General features: G+C 49.8%; 2 protein-coding genes across 10 annotated transcripts in view; both read left to right on the forward strand.

Annotated features, from left to right (window-relative positions):
• Positions 1-1,601: 1,601 nt before the first annotated feature.
• LOC114116486 (sterile alpha motif domain-containing protein 1-like) lies at positions 1,602-2,240 on the forward strand. Its single transcript, XM_027973492.1, has one exon. The coding sequence runs from the start codon at positions 1,602-1,604 to the stop codon at positions 2,238-2,240; it is 639 nt and encodes a 212-aa protein (XP_027829293.1).
• Positions 1,908-21,617, forward strand: part of ASAP1 (ArfGAP with SH3 domain, ankyrin repeat and PH domain 1) — a 333,908-nt gene continuing 314,198 nt past the window's right edge. For all 9 annotated transcript variants that reach the window (XM_042254098.2, XM_060393356.1, XM_027972896.3 and 6 more), the window contains exon 1: positions 1,908-2,236. The gene's annotated coding sequence lies outside the window, so the exon portion shown is untranslated. The remainder of the gene's footprint in view (positions 2,237-21,617) is intronic.

The raw sequence follows: 21,617 nt of genomic DNA on the forward strand, positions 1-21,617 counted from the left end.
TGCAATGGAGGAGATTCGGGTTAGATCCCTGGGTTGGGAAGGTTCCCTGGAGAAGGGAATGGCTACCCATTCCAATATTCATACCTGGAGAACTCCATGGACTGAGAAGCCTGGTGGGCTACGGTATATGAGGTTGCAAAGAGTTGTACATGAGGTTGCAAAGAGTTGTACATGACTGAGACTAACGCGCCCTTTTTCAAGGGCTATAAAGCAATGAAACAGGGCATGTGATGTGCAGGAGAGGTAGGGGTGGGAGAGGTGAGTGTCAAAGTCAAGTAGATCCAATGGTTGGGGAAAGCTCCCTTTGAGGACTTGACTTCTGAACTATGAGCCGAGTGCCACGAACAGTCAAGCAGAGATTCTTCCAGGCAGAAGGAAAAGCAGGTGCAAAGGGTTGGGGGCAGGACCCTGGACTCCCAGGGCCAAACCAAGAGCTTGTCCCACTGCTTCTGGCCACTGATAAAGGAGTTGCAGAAAAGAGACAAAATGGGCCTAAAACTGATGTCTGGTCCTTACTCGAGGTTTGAGGAGCTGATATCCAACTTCCAGTCCCTGGCAGACTCATTTCAAGTTTGGTTTTCACTCATGGGCATGTTGATCCCTCTTCAAAGTCAGACTGGGTTTCAAAGGAATTTGAAACACTTACAGCAAAACCACCAAGCTGCATCCTCCAGGTAGAAAAACCCCAAATGCGGCATTTCCGTGGGAAACCACAATGAATCACTCCCACTGGCCCACCTAGTCCAGGCCCGACTGCATGGAGATTTACTTTGGTTTTCTCAAACTTCCTAATACCTCTTCAGACTTTTTAACAAACCCCCGCAGTGTCCTGAGTCTCAGGTTAAGAGCAAAATACCAAATTCTGTAGCGTTTGCGGAGTTTCAGATTTCACCAGAAGGGATTCTGCCATAGCTGCTAAGCTTTTCCTCTGCAGACAGCAGTTGCTGAAATGCTGCAAAGAAAAAAAAAATCAGTAGGTGATAAGGATGGAAATGAAGTTTGGAGGCTTTTTAAGTAGGTATAGATAATGCACAGCACACACTCCATCAATTAAAACCCTCGCCTCTCTGACGTCTGTTGTAGTAAAGACAATCATGGTTATCATTTATTCGAGCATTTACAATGTGTCAGTCCTGGTCTAAACGTTTGGTTTCCAAATCAAACCTATGAGGGCAGTATGACCACCTCATTTCACATTTCATCAATCCGAGGCTCAGTGAAGTAAAGTGACTTACCCAAGGTAACCCAGTTGGAAAAAAGACAAAGCGTGGATTCCAACCCAGGTCAGGGTCCAAAGTTCATACTACGACTGTCCATACTATTTGTATACTATCCTGACCTGGAAAGGTCCTGTCCCCCTGGCACTGGAAAAGACATGAGGAAATTAGCAACGCGGAAGCAGTGAAAGGGGTGGGAGGGTGGCAGTCAGGTAAAGTCATTTATTTTACGAAAAATAGGGGAAACGGCCAGGAGATTTCAAGTTCATTCTCTGTAGGATGGGAGAGAGGCCAAGGTCCTTTCCTGGTGTTGGGGGACTTAGAAAGGCACCTCCCAAGGCCAAGGTTTTATGGGGACAAATCCGATCCCTTCTACATCTGAGCATGGAGGAGGCAGGCCACCGCGAGTGTGGGGCCGAAGAGGCAGGAGGCCCGACCGGCCCAGCTCGCACGCCGGAGTCGTGGGGTCGGAGACCCAGCTGGTCGGCTGCCGGGTGTCCAGCCGCCGCGCTCTCCGCGCGATGTCGGGGAGCCCGCCGGCCCCCCACTCCCCTCCTGCGTGCCGGCGGGCCAAGGGTTAAGCGAGGCGGGAGCCCCCGGCGCGGGGCGGCCCCGGGACCGGGAATGCTTAGTCAGGATTCCGATTTCCTGTCGAAGTGTTTGGATTTCCTGGAGCCCGCGCCCTCCGCCGCCGAGCGGGATCGTCCGAGCCGCGCGCGTCGCTGCGGCCTCCTCCCCTCGGCACATGGTCGCCCGCCCCTTCCTGCGCCGCGCTCGGCTCCCGCGCCTCGCCGCCGTCGCCGCCACCGCGGGCGGGCTCTCTGCGCTCGGGCAGCCCCCGGCCCGCGCCTCCCGCCCCGCCGGCTGCTCCCGCCGCCGCCGCCGCCGCCTCCTGCTTTCTGCTGCGACAGCCGCGATCGGCCGGCCGAAGAGAGCCGGGGCGCAGGCGTCTGCGCCGCCGCCAGGGAGCCGCTGCCGAACCCGCGATGGAATAATGCCCAGCGGCCCGCCCGGTCCCGGTGAGTTGCGGGGCGCTCGGGCTGGCTCGGCGGGGCCGCGCGGGGGTCTCGTCGGAGCTCCCTTGCTCGGCTCCCGCGCGGAGAGGCGCCGGCACGGGGGCGGCGGGCGGGTCCCGGCTCTGTTCGCGCTGGGGAGCTGGCCGTGGGCTTCGCAGGGCCGGGCTCGGCCGTCTGGGGGGCTGAGGGTCTGCACCCCCGAGGCGCGGGGGTGGGGAGGGTGGGACCGCCCGTGGGGGGTTTGGCGCGCCCTCCCGAAGAGGGGTCCAGGCCCCGCCGATCGGGCGCCCTCCCGAACGACCGCGGCATTGTCTCGGGCGCGGCGGAGGAAAGTTCCCCGCCGTTTCTGGAGCCGGCGGCCCGGCCCCCGGCCTCAGGCCCCCGGCCCCCGGCTGGGACTCGGCGCTGCCAGGCAGGCCCTAGACCACTTGGCTTACAGCGAACGAAACTAAAGAGAAAAATTTTAAAAATCCATTCGGGGCTTGGGGTTTGTTCCCGGGAAGCCAAGAAAGTGGCTTGTGTTTTTCTCCTTGTACCATTTGGAGACCTGCTGCATTTTCTGAGAGCGACGTGAAGTTTCAAAGAAAAAAAAAAAAAAAAAAGAAAGAAACTCTCTGGCGTCTGGTATTCTGCGGTTTCATACATCCCGAGTGTTCTTCCCGGGCATTCCTAAAGCGGTTTCCTTCAATAATTAATTTTTCCACTAGCGCAGGCGGATGGAGGGCTAACTTCAGACCATCCTCAGCGTGACCTCAGCTTTACCCTCACTAATCAGAGAGAGCAGGAACTTTCTCCCACTCTTCCCCGTAGACTCGGTCAGGTTGTCTTGGCACATTGGATCCTGGAATGACAGCCGGGCACGGATTGCTGAGTAATGTTCGGGATTGTAAAACATAGTTCAGTGTTGAGGCCAGTTTTGTCTGTCCATCAGAGTGCAGCCCAGGGCTTTCCCGTATTTCAGTTGGAGATTCACCTTATAACAGTTAGATCTTAGATGCAGATCTTCTGGAAGCGTCAAATTTCAACAGTTTGGGGAGAAACAGGACGTTTGAGAGCAGTTGTTGCTGCCCCTTATTATTCCTGCAGCAGAAGAGGTGACTGGGACTTATGGAAAGTCACATGGCCAGGGCTCAGACTCCCTGACCAGTGCTCCTTACACTGTCAATTTCTGGTCTGTGTCAGCCATTAAGTTTGGAAATATGTCTTCTTGGCATTGTAACTTTCATCATTTTTAGTGCCTTCTCTTGTTTTGTCTTATGTTATTGCTGCTATTTCTGAGATATGCAGTTACCTCAAACTGCTTATTTTGAGATAAGAGTTAGAGATGAAATTCCATAACCTCTACTATTCAGTCACTAAATGTATTTGGAGTTTCAGTCACCAAATGGATTTTTTTCCCCCAGCAAATGGGTTTGAAATATAAAATGGGTGGCTTCTTCTATGGGGGATGACTTTTCTCTATTCTGTTCTTTTGTACGAAGTAGAAACTCCCAGGTCCAGAAAAGGGCAGTATCTTAGCACAAAATATACTCTGTGATGCTCTCTAGGCTTGACTTCCAGCCCCTCTGTATCTTGTGAGCTCGGCAGCCCATCTATTTTTCTCCCTATGAGAGCTCCAAAGGGCTGGTTTTTCATTTTTAGTATGTGATAATGTTGGAGAGAAAGGACTTTTTCGAAAGCTTGCCATTTGGTGAAGGAAATGGAAATTCTCTCCCACCTCCCCACTCCTCACCAGCCACAGTGAGCCAGATTTTGCAACTCAGTCACAGTCTTGCAGGCCCCCACGTGAATGTGTACTTTCAAATAGGACCCTCCCTCGCCCTCCCTGAGGATGCACCTCCCTGCGGGCCTCTCCTCACTGCAGCCAGGTGGCTGAAGTCTAGAGCAGGTGTGTTCACACCCTCCCAGGCCATGTACCTGTCCCTGGCCTGTTAGAAGCCAGGTCCCCACAGCAGGAGGTGAGTTTCAGGGTAGAAGTTTTACACCTGTGTTAACAGCCACTTCGCCTTGCTCGCATGACCACCTGAGTTCTGCCTGTCAGATCAGCAGCAACATTAGATTCTCATAGGACCCCAAACCATCCATACTGTGCTTGAATCATTCTGAACTCCGCCCCCCTGCTCTGATCTGTGGAAAGATTATCTTCCATAAAACCAGTCCCTGGTGCCAAAAGGGTTGGGGACCGCAGGTCTAGAGGAAAGGCAGGAGCCTGTGTTACTTGGAACCTCATTGTTACTGTATCTTCCCTCCAAGTTCTCAGTGTCTTGCCTGGATCCCATGTCCCCGTTCTCGTTTTTCCCTCCTGTGTCTCTCCTTCCCACTTCTCTCCCAGCCACTCAGTGTGCGTGGGCTGGAGCAAGTCTTTTCTGCGGGCTGTGTGACTGAGGCCCCATGTCAGCGATAGTGACGGTGACACTGGCATTTATTAAGCAACTGCTCTGTGCCCTGGGTCTGCCCCCTCCTAAGAAGTCCCAAGGAGGAGAGGGAGCTGCTGCTTCAGGAACCTTGCCCAGAAAGGACAGCACTTTTCAGATTCATCTGGAACCTGAGTCATTCTTTCATTCATTTCGTGCACATTTGCTAAGTGGCTCCCCTGTGGGAGGTGCCAGGAGCTCAGAGATGGATAGGATCCTGTGTTCAAGGCCTTCTATTTCCAGCCTCATCTCTCAGGGTCAGCCTTGTGCTTTCTCTTTTAATTAGTCAATTCAGCAAGGCTGTACTGAGTGCTTCATGCTAAGCACTGGGTGCAGTCCCAACAGTACAGTGATGAATAAGATAGACCCAGCCTCGCCCTCCTGGGGCTTGCATTCCAGAACAAAGGAGAAGGTAATTTCTAATGAATGAAAGATGCTAGCGCTTGTTATTAAAGAAACACCAGGGATCGAAATGATGACTGAAGTGAAGGGGGATGGGGTGTAGGGACGGCCCTAGTTTTGCCAGGGAAAGGCCTCTCGGAGTCTCAAGGATCGAGAAAAAACTGGCCTGGGTAGAGAGGTTGCTGGAGAGGGGGCATTCCACCCAGGGAGCTCAGCGTATGCACGAAAGAGCTTGATGTGATCCCAGAAGTGAGGAAAGTGGGGCGATGAACAGGACAGAGTGTAAGGGAGCGACAGGGAGGATGCTCGGAGGTGAGGGTGAGATTTCAGAGGGAGGCAGGGGCATCATGCTGGGGACGATCACCTCACCAACTACGAAGAGGAACTGATGAATGTAGGCTCAGGAGTAGGGTCTGATTGACATTTTAAGATTACTTTTATAAGAGTGGATCACAGGGGGCGAAGAGCAGAAGCGGAGAGATAGGCATATAAATAAAATTGCAGGCAGATTCTTCACCGTCTGAGCCACCAGAGAAGCCCATGTTAGTGTATGCGTGTGTATGTATTATATAATGATAAATAGTGTATTAGTTTCTTCTTGCTGCCATAACAAATTGCCACAAACTTGGCAACACCTTAAACAATACCAGCCTATTCTCCTTTAGTGCTGGAGGTCAGAAGTCTGAAATGGGTCTGATGTCAAGGTGTGGGCAGAACACTTTTTTTTCTGGAGGCTCTAGAGAATAATCTATTCCCTAGCCTTTTCCAGTTTCTAGAGGCTTCCTGCTTTCCTGGGCTCCTGACCCCTTCCTCCATCTTCAAAGCCAGCAATGTTGGTCCTAGTCCTTCTCACGCTGCCATCTTTGGTTCTTTCTTCTTTTCCACTTTTGAGGACCCTTTTGATGACAGCAGCCATCCTGTATAATCTAGAATGAAAGTGTTAGTTGCTTAGTTGTGTCTGACTCTTTGCAACCCCAAGGACTGAAGCCCACCATGCTCCTCTGCCCATAGAATTCTCCAGGCAAGAATACTGGAATGGGTTGCCATTTCCTCCTCCAGGGGATCTTCCCAACCCAGGGATCAAACCCACGTCTTCTGTATTGCAAGCAGATTCTTTACAACTGAGCCACCTGGGAAGCCCTAGAATAATCTCCCTATTTTAAGGTCAACTGATTAGTGACCTTATTTCCATCTTCAGCCTTAGTTCCCCACTGCCGGGTGACCTGTGTAGCCTAACACATTCACAGTTCCTGGGGATTTGGACGTGGACATCTTCGCAGGCTGGTAGGGGAAGATGTTATGGGGGCTGTGGGGCAAGGCCCCTAACCCAGTGAGGGAGGGGAAGCCAGGGACATCTTCCTGGAGGTAGTGGTACCAGGATGGAAGTCAGTCTCTACTTGTATCTTCACTGCCCTTCCAAGTATTTCACTGTCTCATTGAGATTTATTCATTCCTTCATTCAAAGTCTTGTCGATGCCCGGCTTTATGTGGGGAGTCAGAGTTGAGGATTCACTTCACTGCGCATCCTTCAGGCTGCAGGCCGGATTGTTCACTTGCAACTCAGGACATTCACTTTATTTTTTACCCCACCTCATGAATCAGTTAAACTAACCAACCCATGAACACCCTCCCCCAGCCCCCCTACCTGGCATCCACTCCCACAAAGAAGTGGAGACTGAGGGGAGTCCGTCCTCTCTTTAAAATTGCCTGGGGTTGATCTCCCGGGATGGCGGGAACCCCAACACGTGTGCCTTTTGTACAGTTAAAACCTCAGTTCCTGAGCTATGGTTACTGTCCCTAGCCTTAGCCATTCCTGTTCCCAAAGCAGGCCATTGACGTCAGGAGAGGGCATGTGGTTTGATCAGGACAAATCCATCTGAACCGAAAGGGGAAAAGGCATCCCAAGGCCCAGCCTCCTCGTGGCCTGTGGCAGGCGACCCCATCTTCTGAGAGTAAAGGAAACGCACCATGATGGGATGTGTAGCCGCGTCGGTGCAAGGGGCTGATTAAGACCAGATTGCGAACATCTTCCCTGTTATTTGGAAGAAAATGGGCTCTTGTCCCAGCTACTCTCCAGATGGTGTCTGGAGACCTTCAGTGCCAGGGGGCCCCCATCAGCTCTGCCGGCCAGCACCATGGCGAGTGCAGGGAGACCGAGGTCCCTCACTGCCTGCGCTTCCCCTGCTGACCCCCATCCCTTCGAAGTGCCACCAGCTAGCTGGTCTTGTAGTATTTTTGGCGTTTCCCCTTCCTCTACCGGTCTAAGTCAGGAAATGCAAAAAGTGCACAGCGTTAGAAAAACAGAAATGAGCAAGCAGTATCTCTCCAACGGAGGGATACCAGGTGGAAGTCTGGTTAGACTTGGAGTAAAGAAGCGTGACCGTCAGCGCGTCCCCCAGATGTCGCGGGGCTTCCCGAGAACCAGGCCTACACCAGGCATCCGTGGGCAGGACAAGAAGGAGAGGGTCTGGCCTGTTTGTGGTTTCTGCAGACTGGCTCGTCTTTCCCTCATCAAGACTCATCATGCGTTTTTCCAGCAAGGCATCTGCCTTTATAAAACTCTTGCTTATGGGATGATACTGGGTGCCTGTTTCATTGTAGTTTTGTAATGAAATAATTATCCTTTCGAGTGGGAGGGATATCTAAATGAGAGGGAAACCTAAAAGGGAGGGGATATATATTTATAAGTGTGGCTGATTCATTTTCCTATGCAGTAGAATCTTAACATCTTAAAGCAACTACCTGCAATAAAAATTAATTAAAGAAAATAGACCATTTGTCCCTCTTACAGCTACAGTCTTCTTTTAATTGTTAAAAAATTAAAATACAAATAATATTTCTTTTTGAAATATAGTTGCTTTAAAATGTGTTAATTTCTGACTCAGTTATCATATATATATATATATATATATATATCTTTTTTCATATTCTTTTCCATTTTGGTTTATCACAGGATATTAAATATAGTTCCCTGTGCTGTGCAGTAGGACTTTATTGTGTATCTATTCTATATCTACCAGTTTTCATCTGCTAATTCCAACTGCCTAGTCCATCAGAAATGCAGAAAGGCACTTCAGTAAAAGACCATCATATAGGCAACTTGCCCTCAAATGGTTCAGAAAATAACTATATGTATTTTCTGAATACATAAAAATTACATGGGAGGAAAAAAAAAGGAAAAGAAAGCAAGAGGAGTAAAATATTAACCATCAATGCAGGTGGGTAAAGGGCATGTGTGTTCCTTGTACTATTCGTATTGACATTTCCAAATAGGATTTTTGCAAACTGAAGGGGGGAAGTAGAAGAGGGCTCAACATTCCATGGTGATTGTGACCTTGATTCAGGATGGCCCAGAGGAAGCCAGGAGATGCTGGGGTCTGCTACAGACCCCACCTTCCTGGCGTCCTCACACTTCTCTGTACCGAACCGAAATCATGGAGGAAAAGCATCCCGCACGGGGAGTGCAGAAATGCAAGATCATCACAGCCGTCCCGTATGGAAATACACTTGCTGGTCTGGTTGCCTCCCCTTCAGACTGAGCATCTGAAGGGGCGCGGGTGGGGGCTCGGGCTTACTCCTCTTGTCCCCTCGTGCTGGGCGCAGGCCAAGGGCAGGCACTGGGCAGGGAGGAGCAATCAAGTGCCTTGGCTTCTACGTCACCACGTTTCTTCAATTTTCTCGTCACTGAGTTTCTATTTCTGATGACTCTCCATTTTACTTCTGGAAATTCCCTCTGGTTCTCTTTCCAATCCATTGGTTTTGAATCCTTGGGTCTTATTCTTCCATGAGAATTCTTCATTTTTATTTCATATCTGTACTTTAAAACGTACTGATATTCTTTTTCAGACTGCCCTGTTATGTTAATTCTGGAGGAGCCTATTCTCCCATTTCCTGCATCTTCCGATTTGGAGGGCAAGGTGGTTCATACCCCACCTTTCCTGGGTAGCAGAAGAGGATTTACAGAGCTGGTTTTGTGCTTCAGTCAAGGATCTGAGGGTTTCCTAGGTCTTGGAAATGCTGCTGTGCTAACTGCTGAACCGGAGACTTTTAACCCCAGTCCATGCTTTTAACCCCAGTATCTTTGAGCTCTGCGTCCATATTTAGGGCCTCAGAGTTCGCACAGAAGCCTTTTTCTCCCCCATCCAGACCCAGAGGCAGAATGTGCTTTCTTGTCATTTCTCTGCACTGGAGAGAGGAATCGTTTTGGCCCACTTTCAAAGGAGGCTGGGACCTCTGTGGGGTTGTGGCCTTATGGAGAGTTCTCAGCTGTCCTGTCCTGCAGGCACCAAGCAGGGACCAGCCAGCTTAATACTCTGAGTCTTCTTTTGCAAACGAGGAAAAGAAAGAACACTTAGAAAAATGTAAAAACTGCCATTTCCAGAAAAGAAAACCAGAATCTTTATCAGACCAGTAGCAAAGATGTGATTCAGAGCAGCAAGCACTTTGAACACTTTCTGCGTGTTCACCCTGCAGAGCAGTGGTTTGGGGAGGCAGGAATGAGCTGGGCCTTAAAATGTCTTATTTATCTTTGTAACTCCCAGTACAGAGAAGACAACAGGTATTTAAGAAGAGAGGGAAAGAGAAAGGAATTGTATGTTTCGAAAAAGACAAATGACTGATGTGGGAGACAGACTAATGGAAAGAAGCACTGAATTGAGACTCAGAAGTCCAGAGTTCTAGTCTGGAAATTGACTAGATATTGACTGTGATGTGACTGTTACAAGCAGTCACTTACCTTCTTGGAAGCACCCTACCTCACCCGAGTCAAAAGGTGGTGATAATTCTGTCCTGACCCTGACTCTTTCCCGGGTTGCGTGAGGTCACGAATGTGGGAGGAGGGAGCCTCAGAGGGTACGGGGGCTTTCTTGTCCTCAAGGTGGAAGGGGCCCCGTGTCCTCCAGCTGCACCTTGTTTTGAAGACTCCCCTCCCCACCCGCCTCCACCTTGTCTCACCACCGGGGGCCCTGGGTTTTTCAGGGAAGAGCTGCAGGCATTTCGGGGTTCTCAAAGCTTGTGCAGACTAAGGGGCTGTCCCCTGGCATATGGGCAATAGTTGGGTACTGGGGTGGCCGAATGGCTCCTGTCTCTTTCCCCTGGGAGGTCCCCCCCCGCCAGATCCCACAAATGAGGGCTGAGCTGCAGCTGGGAGCCCTTGTGGGATAGAATTTGTACATTGTGTTGCCTTCGTGCTGTTTTCTGAGACAGTCCTCTGGATGATGGAAATCAAGGTCTCTGTGGGGTCTATCCTTTGGTCAGGTCACTCTCATGCCTGGGTTGATTTGGTAGATGTAAGTAGTAGCATTTGTCATGATACAATGGGAAAACTGCTGGACTCGAGATCAATAACAACAGCTAATATTTACCCCATGGACTGTAGCCCACCAGGCTCCTCTGTCCATGGGATTTCCCAGGCAAGAATACTGGAGTCGGTTGCTATTTCCTCCTCCAAGGGATCTTCCCAACCCAGGGATCAAACCCATGTCTCTTATGTCTCCTGCATTGGCAGGCAGGCTCTTCATCACTAGTGCCATCTGGAAAGCCCTTATCGTACATTAATACACATCAAACATTGCTTTAAGCAGCTTTCCTATGAATTTGTTTAATGCTTGTAACAACCCTGTGAAACAGGTACTCTTTCTCTCCTCATTTTATGTGGGAGGAAACAGACACACAGGGACTAATTTCTCGTAGGTCATACACCTCACAAGTGGCAAGATTTTAAGCGAGGCTGTCTGTGTTCACGGCCCACACTCAACCATTGCCTCTGAAGACTTGAACTTGAATTCCATGCCCTAATTCCTCATGTGGCCTTGGGAGAATCTGCCTTTCACTTTTCTCTTAGCTTTTCTGATCGTCAGTGTCTTCCTCTGTAAATTTTGAAAAAGCTTGCAGGTTTTTTTTTTAAAAGGTGTTAAACCAAGCCATATATTAATATACAGAAAGTAGTGCCAGGCACATAATCAGTTCTAAACAAAAGTGAGTGGGTTCCATTTGCAGGATCAACAGGGGAAGGAAAAATGAGTTCTCATTTGCAGGATCAACAAGGGAAGGAATAAAGCGAGGACCAATTCAACTTAGAGAGTCTTCCCTGCACACACTTTTACTGCATATCCCGCTGTGTGCCAGGCACCCGGGAGACAAAGGTGAAAACTCAGGGTCCATGGGCTAGAGCCTCTTCTAGCTGATTAGAAGAGAAAGATGTGGAACTGTTTGCAGTTTTGGACTGATGTCCGTCCTCACCGCAGCAAAGCTACACAGGCGTGGATGGCCGTGAGTGTGCAGGGAAGGGAGAGTACCCCAGTGGGGCAGAAAGCAGAACCTTTGGGGAAAACGTGCTCTAAGAATTTATGATCCAGGGTGGGCAGGCTCTTAGTATGTGGAGGGTGTGAGGAAGGAGTCACTTCTGATCACAGTCCTTCTGATAGGAATGTGCAGGGTATTTTTAATCAATCAATTACTTTTTATTTATTTCTTTTTGGCTGAGCTGGGTCTTCATTGCTGTGTCGGCTTTTCTGTAGTGGCGAGCAGGGTCTATTGTCTAGGTGCGGCTCGTGGCCTTCTCTTTGCAGTGGTTCCTCTTGTCACTGAGCACAGGCTCTGGGTGTGACGGCGTCAGTAGTTGCCCCACGTGGGCTCAGTAGGTGGGGCACATGGGCTTAGTTGCTCCACAGCATGTGGGACCTTCCTGGACCAGGGATCGAACCCGTGACTCCTGCATTGGCAGGTGGATTCTTTACCACTGAGCCACGAGGGAAGCCTCTGTGCTGGTTATTTTTTTTTTATCGTTGAGGCCTGTTGTTCAGTCACACAATCATGTCTGACTCTTTGCGACCCCATGGACTGCAGCACACCAGGCCTTTTTGTCCCTAAGGAAAGAGAGGCCTAAGGAGAACATTTGTTCAAATATTTGTTCAAGGAGACAGGCAAAACTCTCAGGTAAAATACCACAGCATCCAGGGTCTCTATCTGGAACGCAGGCATCCCTGCTATTTCCTACCCACGACTGTGACAGAAGTCCGGATCCAGAAAAGCAGACTGCAGTGTTTATAGACCTTCCCGTCATAACTCTGAGCCAGTTTCCTCTCCTAGGACAGTTACTTCCTCAGACCTAAAATAGAACCGCTGAAGGGTGGAGGTGCCGGATGTTTGCAGGTTGCACTCAGTTTAATGGTGTATTTCAGGGGCAGGCAGGTAAGAAGTTATAGAAGACACTGTTGGCTGTTTATCCTACGTCTTTGCCCTTTTGCTTTGCTGACAGAACACAGATCTTCAGGAGCCCAACCTTCCAGGGACATTGAGAGAGACCAGTCCCAGCCCCAGTGGTGAACCTCTGTGGTCTTGTCCTCCTTGGCAGTGATTGGTTTAGGCATGGGCACATGACACAGCTCTGGCTGTAAAATATGCAGGGAAATTTTCAGGGGGGTGGAGGAAGGTTTTTCCCGTCTTAAGCGGAGGCATTTAGAAACAGCCTCTCTTCTGCGCTTGTTGTTCAGTCGCTGAGTCGTGCCCGACTCTCTGTGATCGCGTGGACTGCAGCACGCCAGGCCTCCCTGTCCTTCACCATCTCCCGGAGTTTACAGCAACTCATGTCCATTGAGTCAGTGATACCATCCAACCATCTCATCCTCTGTCGCCCGCTTTTCCTTCTGCCCTCAATATTTCCCAGCATCAAGGTCTTTTCCAATTTTTGAATCAAGTGGCTGAAGGATTGGAGCTCCAGCTTCAGCATCAGTCCTCCCAGTGAATATTCAGGGTTGATTTCCTTTAGGATCGACTGGTTGGATCTCCTTGCAGTCTAAGGGACTCTCAAGAGTCTTCTCTAGCACCACAGTTCAAAAGCATCAATTCTTCGGTACTCAGTCTTATTTATGGTCCAACTCTCACATCCATACATGACCACTGGAAAAACCATGGCTTAGACTACACCATGGGACCTTTGCTATGGGATGTAGTAGGGCTGGCATGTGATACTTGGCACTATGGCAGCCATCTTGGGGCCCTGAGGGGGCCTTGCCTAGGGAGAACATGTTGAGTGTGTCTGAACAGAAAGATGGGAGGAACGAGACGCTGAACACCCTACCTTGAGACTGTTTTTGCGTTGTTTTGTTAGCCCCTATACCCGATCTTAACACAAGGGTCTGGCCATGTCACATAACATTTGAGTGATTCTGGATCCACTATACCGTCCTCTGATAACCCTGTGCTTAGCCCAGCACCCTATTTGAAATCACCACCAACTTGTACATGTTTATACCTTGGCAGTCTTGCTATTTTTTTCACCTACCAAATACACAGCTCTTTAAAGAATGGCTCAAATGTCCCTTCTCTGTGAAGCCTTTCCTGATCCTTCCTGTTGTGAGTCATTATTTTAGTCATTGAGCACCATAAGATTTGTTGCCCCGCCCATTGTCCCTGCCTATCCCCACTCTCCTTCTTTAGTAGGTGCCTACTATGTGCCAGCTGTGGTGGTGTACAGTGGCATTGTCCTTCACGACTGGGGGCAGATGTGTGCAGTAAATTGTGAGCCAGCGTGGTTTGTGTGATCCCAGGGGAAATAAGGTATCACTGAGTCCTTATGAAGGGGATGCCTGACCCCACCCTGCACAGAGGGTCAAGAAGACTTGCTCCAGGATGGAATCCTTGAGCTGAGTCTTAAATAATGAATAAAAATTAGCCAGAAAAAGAGGGATGGGAAGAGAAGGAAGTTCCAGGTGTAGGGAGCCACTTCAGCGAGGGGTGGATGGTGCAAACCGCATGGTTTATGCTGGGAACCGAGTGATTCAGCCTTGGTGAATCCACTGTGTGAGGAGGGATGCACTGAGCCTGCAGGGGACATCAGGAGCCGCATCCAGAAGCTGGGACTTTATCTTGGAAGCTGTTGAGGAGCCATTGAAAGCTTACGGTGGGGCAGTGATGTGCCCCTTGGTCTTTGGGGAAGCTGACTCTGGGTACCTTGGACCGAATGGACCGGGCGGGTGAGGCCCAGGACTGGAGGCGGGCAGGCCATTCAGGATGCTCTTGTAGGAGTCTGGTGGCAAGTGGCCCGGGAGAAGGAGAGGGAAGGTACTAGGCAGTCGCACCGGCTGGCTTGGGGATGGATTAGGGGAGGGCAGAGGGAGAGCCACTGAGGACGTTGAGCCTTCGGGCTTGTTTACGAGGCCGAGTCACGTTTGCGTCTCTCAAGACCACAGCCTCCCCGGACTCCTGGTCCTTCTGGTCTCTGCATCCCTAGGTGCTCAGTGCTGGGCTTCAGTGGCACATGGGTGAGAAAGAAGCAAGTCTGTGCCTCTCTTCCGCTTTCTCTTCCCCTCCCACAACTTCAGCTCTTCGGTTTTTGTTTACGTGGAAGGGGAAGGGGAGCTGTGATGTGGTTTCCTGGTGTCCTGGCTTCCCTAGATCTGAGCCTCAAGAAGAGGGAAGAGGTTCTTACTGCCCATCGCTCACTCCCTTTCCTTCTTACGCCTCCTCTAAGCCAAATGGATTCTGCAGAAGTCTGTCCCCACATCTCCAGTCCAGCCCTTCCGTGTGTCCCCACAGTTTCTGCCACAGGCCAGGTTTCTGCAGGATCTCCCCTGAGCCATCCAGCCTTTTCCCAACTCTCTGCCCTTCACTTCATCTGTCCTCCAAGCTGCTGCCAGGGGAATCTTCTCAAGACTTCACATTGGGGTCACCCCCTGCTTAGAAGGAGATGACCTACTCCTACTAGGTAGGTCACCAGCTCCGGTCCCTGGCTCTGTTGCCTGAGCGGTCAGATGAGGAAGCAGGCAGCCTGGTCTTTTCAGCTGCTCTGACCTAGGGGGTCAGCCCTCATTCTCACCTTATCTTATCCTCAGGGATGTTGCTGGTTTGGTTCCAGGCCACCACCATAGCTGGTAAAGAATCTGCCTGCAATGCAGGAGACCCCAGTTGGATTTCTGGGTTGTGAATATATCCTGGAAAAGGGATAGGCTACCCATTCCAGTATTCTGGCCTACAGAATTCCATGGACTGTATAGTCCATGGGATCGCAAAGAGTTGGACATGACTGAGTAACTTTCACTCACTACCATAGAGTGAATATTGGTATAAATCGAGTCATGCAATTTGTTTGGTTTCCCAGTGTGAATAAAAGGTATGTTTACACTATAGTCTATTAAGGGTGCAGTGGCATTATGTCTAAAAGAAGCCAATGTAGATACCTTAACTACAAAATACATTATTACTAAAAAGCGCTAACCATCATCTGAGCCTTCAGCAAATCATAATCTTTTGCCATAGTAACATCAGAGATCACTGATCTCAGTGATACCAGGGTTCTTGGCCTTCTTAATCAATAGTAATTGATGAGACCAGACAAGAAATTCAGGCACAGCTTTATTTATTATTTATTTATTATTCTTTATTTATTCTGGCCTGGAGAATTCCGTGAACTATATATAGTCCATGGGGTCGTTAAGAGTCGACTGAGTGACTTTCACTTTCACTGGAGCTAGAACAAGGAATAGTTTCCCCTTCTCACTTGCTCATGGTGGAGTGAACTGGTTCCTTATATGTGGTGAGGGTAGGGTAAGTGGAATTGTACAATATATGACCCTTTGTGTCTGGCTTTTTCCCTTAGCATAATGTGTCTAAATTTTTCTCTTCAGTTCAGTTCGGTTGCTCAGTCATGTCTGACTCTTTGCGACTCCATGGACTGCAGCATGCCAGGCTTCCCCGTCGATCACTGACTCCCAGTGCTTGGGCAAACTCCTGTCCATCGAGTCAGTGATGCCATCCAACCATCTCATCCTCTGTCATCCCTTTCTCCTCCTGCCTTCAGTCTTTGCCAGCATCAGGGTCTTTTCTCATAAGTCACTTCTTCACATCAGGTGGCCAAAGTATTGGAGCTTCACCTTCAGTATCAGTCCTTCCAATGAATATTCAAGACTGATTTCCTTTTAGGATTGACTGGTTTGATCTCCTTGCAGTCCAAGGGACTCTCAAGAGTCTTCTGCTGCTGCTGCTGCTGCTGCTGCTGCTGTGTCGCTTCAGTCGTGTCCGACTCTGTGTGACCCCATAGATGGCAGCCCACCAGGGTCCCCCGTCCCCGGGATTCTCCAGGCAAGAACACTGGAGTGGGTTGCCATTTCCTTCTCCAATGCAGGAAAGTGAAAAGTGAAAGTGAAGTCGCTCAGTCGTGTCCGACTGTTTGCGACCCCATGGACTGCGGCCTACCAGGCTCCTCCATCCATGGGATTTTCCAGGCAAGAGTACTGGAGTGGGTTCTCCAACACCACAATTCAAAAGCATCAATTCTTCAGTGATCAGCTTTCCTTGTGGTCCAACTGTCACATCCATACGTGACTACTGGAAAAACCATAGCTTTGACTATACAGACCTTTGTCAACAAAGTAATGTTTCTGCTTTTTTCCCTTAGCATAATGATTTTGAAGTTCATCCATGGTGAAGCATGTTTCAGTCCTTCATTCCTTTTTATGACAGAACAATATTCCAGCGTATGAACAAGCCACATTTTATTTGTCTATTCATTGGTTGATAGACATTTGGGTTATTTCAAATTTACGATCATTGTGAGTAGTGCCTCTGAACATTCACCTGTAAATGTTTGTTTGAAAACCTTTTTTCAACTCTGGGAAATATACCTAGAATGGAATTGATGAATCATCTGTTAACTCAGTATTTAAATTTATTGAGGACCTGCCAAGCTTTTCCAAAGTGGCTGAATCATTTTATATCCCCCTAGCAATATAACAGGATTCCAGTTCTCCACATCCTTGCCAAGACTTGTTATTTATGGTTTTTGGTATGATAGCCGATCTAGTGGGTATGACATGGTGTGTCACTGTGGTTTTAATTTGCATTTTTCTTTCTTTTTTTTTTTTTTAAGAAAATGTTTTATTATTTATTTACCTGGCTGCGTTGGGTCTTAGTTGCGACATGCAGGATCTTCACTGCTGTGTGTGGGCTCCTCCCTCGTTGTGGCTTGTGGGTGCTCTTGCCCCATGGCATGGCATGTGGGATCCTAGTTCACCGACCAGGGATTGAACTTGTGTCCCCTGCATTGGAAGGCAGACTCTCACCCATTGAACCACCAGAGAAGTCCCTGATTTGCATTTTGTAATGACTGATGCCTTTGAGCATCTTTGCTGTGCTTGTGGGTCATGTGAAGGGATCTTTAGGAAGGTGTGGGCAGGTGCAGGGAAGCTCCAGGAATAGTGTGGTGCCCGGGTCACGTGGCCCTGGGGCTCCTGTGTCATGCCCAGTTCGAGGGATGGGGAGGGAACAGATTCTGGGACCTGGAGACAGGGAGGTCGTGAGAAGGGTTTCTGACCAGAGCTCAGACTTGGGTCAAAGGTGGCAGCCAGTTCACAGTGGCCCCCAGAGAAGGAGCAGTGGTGGGTCCAGAGAGGGGCAGAAGGGGGAGCGGATGCCTCACTCTCCCTTCCCTCCTGTCTCCTGCTGGGGGCTCCCTGTTGGCCAAAAGCATCCTGCAGCAGAGGGAAGGGGGCCTTGCATTATTAGTCCCTAAAGGCCAATCTGGGGCTTGGGAAAGGGGATGGAGGAGCATGAGGGACGTGTAGCACAGAACTAGTGTCTGTTCCAGGAGGCCCCGCTCCGTTTTCCTGTAGGTCTTCAGATCCGTCCTTCATCTTGCATTGACTTCTCCTTGAGGCTGGTAATGAGACGGGCTGCCTCCACCTCGAACATCTTTATTATAACATCCAGAAGAAGGGAGGAAACACCATTCCCAAAACCTCTTCTAGGAGATGGAGAAAGAGCCTCCAACTCCAGGTCTCCTTGATCCAAGTTGGGTCACATGCCCTTTAGATTAATCACTGGCAAAGTACTGGGAAGGTGTTCTTTTTAAGGTTTTGTAGAGTCCACACTTTGTTTTATTTTTGTTTGAAAGGTGTTATTTTTCTTTAATTAATTTTTATTGCAGCAAAGTCACTTTACAGTGACCGGGAAGGTTTTCAACCAGCAGAGCCCGTTCCTGGGAGCTGCAGGAACACGCACCTCCTGGGAGAAGGGGGATCCTGAATGAAGTCAGGAATGAGGAAGGGTGCTGGGTGGAGCCCCATGGTGCCCTTCCCTGGGGATTCTTTGGAACATCTGATAAGCTGGAGCCCACGATTTTCCCACTCCACCCCATACTGTGCCAGGGGCGAGACGAGAAGCTTGGACCAGGCTTCCAGGAGGGTTTACGCCCTGGCTGCTGAGTCATCTCCAGTCATACCAACCACTTCAGGCTTCAGGGTCTCCCAGGCCCGGTCACCCCTCCTCTGGTCCACATGCTTAATAGTGATTCCAGGGAGTAAGTCCAGACTCAGTTCAACTAGGAGTCCAGGAAATGGATTTTTTTTGGTGCAGATTTTAGGACAAAAGACAGAATTCTTAAAATCCACCCACTGGGCTTCCCTGGTGGCTCAATGGTAGAGAAACCACCTGCCAACGCCGGAGACACGGGTTCCATCCCTGGTCCGGGAACATCCCACCTGCCCTGGAGCAACTAAGCTCAGGTACCACCACTGTCGAGCCTGCGCTCTAGAGCCTGGGAGCTGCAACTGTTGAACCCACCTGAGGCAGCTGCTGAAGCCCATGCGTGTCCTCGAGCCCGCGCTCAGCAATAAGAGAGGGCACAGCAGTGAGGAGCCCACACACTGCAATTAGGGAGTTACTCCCGCTCGTTGCAACTAGTGGAAAAACTCGAGCAGCAGTGAGGACCTATCACAGCCAATAAGTAAATAAAAGTATTAAAGCAAAAAGCCAAACCACCCCCCAACACCTTTTGTATGATTCTGTGTATATGAAATCGCCAGAATAGGCAAATCTATAGAAACAGAAAGTTACACTGTTCTTTTGCCAGGAGTGGGTGGAGGTGGAATTGGAGGGGAGTAACTGCTGATGGGTATGAGGTTTCTTTTGGGGGCAACAGAAATGTTCTAAAATTGATTAGAGTGGCGGTCCCACAACTCTGTGAGTTATGTTTTAGACCGTGGAAAGTGAAAGTGAAGTTGCTCAGTCATGTCCGACTCTTTGCAACCCCATGGACTGTAGCCTACCTGGCTCCTCTGTCCATGGGATTTTCCAGGCAATAGTACTGGAGTGGATTGCCATTTCCTTCTCCAGGGGATCTTCCCAACCCAGGAATCGAACCCAGGTCTCCCGCATTGTAGACAGACGCTTTACCGTCTGAGCCACCAGGGAAGTCCGACTGTATCCTTTAAATCGCTATATTGTATGGTATGTGAATTATATCTCATCAAAGCTGTTACAGAAGACAAAAGACACACAAGCTCGGTCGGCTGCTGGTTCTTCTTGTTTTGTTTAAAGCTGAGGTTGATTGCTGTTTTATTCCTTAATAATAAAAATTATTTGTGGCTTATACCATGTGTTTTCTTTTTAATTTCATTTATTTATTTGGCTGTGCCGGGTCTTTTTTTTGTTGCCTGGGCTTTTCTCTAGTTGTGGCCAGCGGGGCCTGCTCTCTAGTTTTGGTGTGTGGACTTCTCTTGCTGCAGAGCACGGGCTCTGGAGCACTCGGGCTTCAGTAGTTGCAACAAGTGGGCTCAGTAGTTGCGGCTCCCGGACCGAAGAGCGCAGGCTCAGCAGTTGTGGCGCACGGGCTTGGTTGGCCCACAGCGTGTGGGGTCTTAGTTCCCTGACCAGGGATCGAACCCGTGTCCCCTGCATTGGCCCTGCCACTGAGCCACCAGGGAAGCCCCCAGTTTTCTTTATCCTCCCTCTTTCCTTCATTCTCTTTCTCTCTCTCTTCCCTACTTTCCTCCAGATGAGTACCTACGTCCCCTTAGTCTATGTGGGTCCTGTGGACGTGACCCAGCCATTCACCTGCATGGACCTGTGAGCAACAGCCAGCCCATGGAGTCTTCCAGCCCCTGGCCACAGGGCCGAGTTCAGGGCTGCATACAGTCCGAGTCAGCCCTGAGACTTATTAGAACCACGGGGAAAGAGATCTGGCCTTCCGCAGGGGTTGCTGAGCTCTGACTGCACATAAACCTGAAGGCCAGTGGCCCCCTGGGGGCAGAGCTGCCTGAAACACCCCCCATCACCCCTCCCGGAAGACAGAACCAGCAGATGGAGACCAGCCTTGCCCTGACCACACGTGAACCCCTGGATCTAGCTGTGCCTGAAGTTACAGCCATGCCTGGACTTCTCAGTTTGGTCAGCCCAGCATCTCCCGCTTCCCTTTTTTTTTTTTTTAAAGCCAGTAAGTGTTGAGTTTTCTGTCTCAGAAAATCAGTCTAGATGTGGCTTCTGCACACGTGGGCCCTCCAGGCTTACATGATTCTGAGGCCTCCTTTCCACAACAATCCCGGTGCTGTGTGAGGGAACTGATCCTTCCGCCCATCTCTCGTATCAGAGCAGGCCAGGAGGACCGCTTCCACAGAGGAAACAGGCTGCTGGAACATCCTGTGGCCTGGCACACAGAGTCCTTTGTGAGGCCCCGGATGGTATCTGGGTCCGCCCTGCGGCCTGTTGTGCCCACACAGGTCAGTCTGCGTGCATTCTTCAGTTGCAGGTCAGTGTGTGTGTGTGTGTGTGTGTGTGTGTGTGTGTGAGTGTGTGTGTCTGTGTGTGCGTGTGCGCAGCTGGGCATGGATATGTCCTGGAGTATGGCCTTCATTCATGGCCTGTGGTTCCTTTTCTTCTCTCTCTCCTTGTTGGTTATAACATTTAAACCATTGGAGTCACACTCACTCAAGATTTTCGGCGTGACAAGGGGGAAGGGTGCCCACGTCCACTCAGCTGCCATGTCACCAGAGTGAGAAACGTCTGATATTCTTTCTGCTCTGTCTCCCTGGTTCCTGGGAAACACAGCTGTTTTGAGACCTGGGCCTTATCCTTCTCATTTTGCTTCTGAGGCTTTGAGGAGCCAATGGACTTTCCATTAGAGGGTTTTATCCCCAAAGCAGGTAGAAGGGGCCAAATCCCCAGCTACTCTGGGCTGCAAACATTCCTGCTTCAGACTCAGGTCCTCATGGTTCTTTGTCATTTAAGGGAAATAGAGTTGGGGAAGGTGAGGAGCCTTGATTCTAAGAGAAGTTGAGTTCATACCAGGCCCCAGAAGATGATGCTTAAGGGTGACCTACGTTTATTGTTGTTTAGTCCCTAAAGTCGTGTCTGACTCTTTTGTGACCCCATGGCCAGTAGCCCCAGCCAGACTCTGCTGTCCATGGGATTTCCCAGGCAAGAATACTGGAGGCAAGAAATGTATTGCTTAGTTGCTAAGTCATTTCTGACTCTTTGCAACTCCATGGATTGTAGCATGTCAGGCTTCCCTGTCCTTCTCTGTCTCCTGGAGTTTGTTCAAATTCATGTCCACTGAGTCAGTGATGCTATCTAACCATCTCATCCTCTGCCACCCCCTTCGCCTTTTGCCTTCAATCTTTCCCAGCATCAGGGTCTTTTCCAATGAGTTGGCTCTTCACATCAGGTGGACAAAGTATTGGAGCTTCAGCTTCAGCATCAGTCCTTCATATGAATATTCAGGGTTTCCTTTAGGATTGACTAGTTTGATCTTCTTTCAAGAATACTGGAGTGCCATTTCCTTCTCTAGGGGATCTTCC

The sequence above is a fragment of the Ovis aries genome, chromosome 9 (genome assembly GCF_016772045.2).
Source record: "Ovis aries strain OAR_USU_Benz2616 breed Rambouillet chromosome 9, ARS-UI_Ramb_v3.0, whole genome shotgun sequence".
Classification (NCBI taxonomy): domain Eukaryota; kingdom Metazoa; phylum Chordata; class Mammalia; order Artiodactyla; family Bovidae; genus Ovis; species Ovis aries.

What these genes read in the sequence shown, in the direction of transcription:
- LOC114116486 (XM_027973492.1), top strand. Translation starts at nt 1,602, where the DNA reads ATGGAGGAGGCAGGCCACCGCGAGTGTGGGGCCGAAGAGGCAGGAGGC.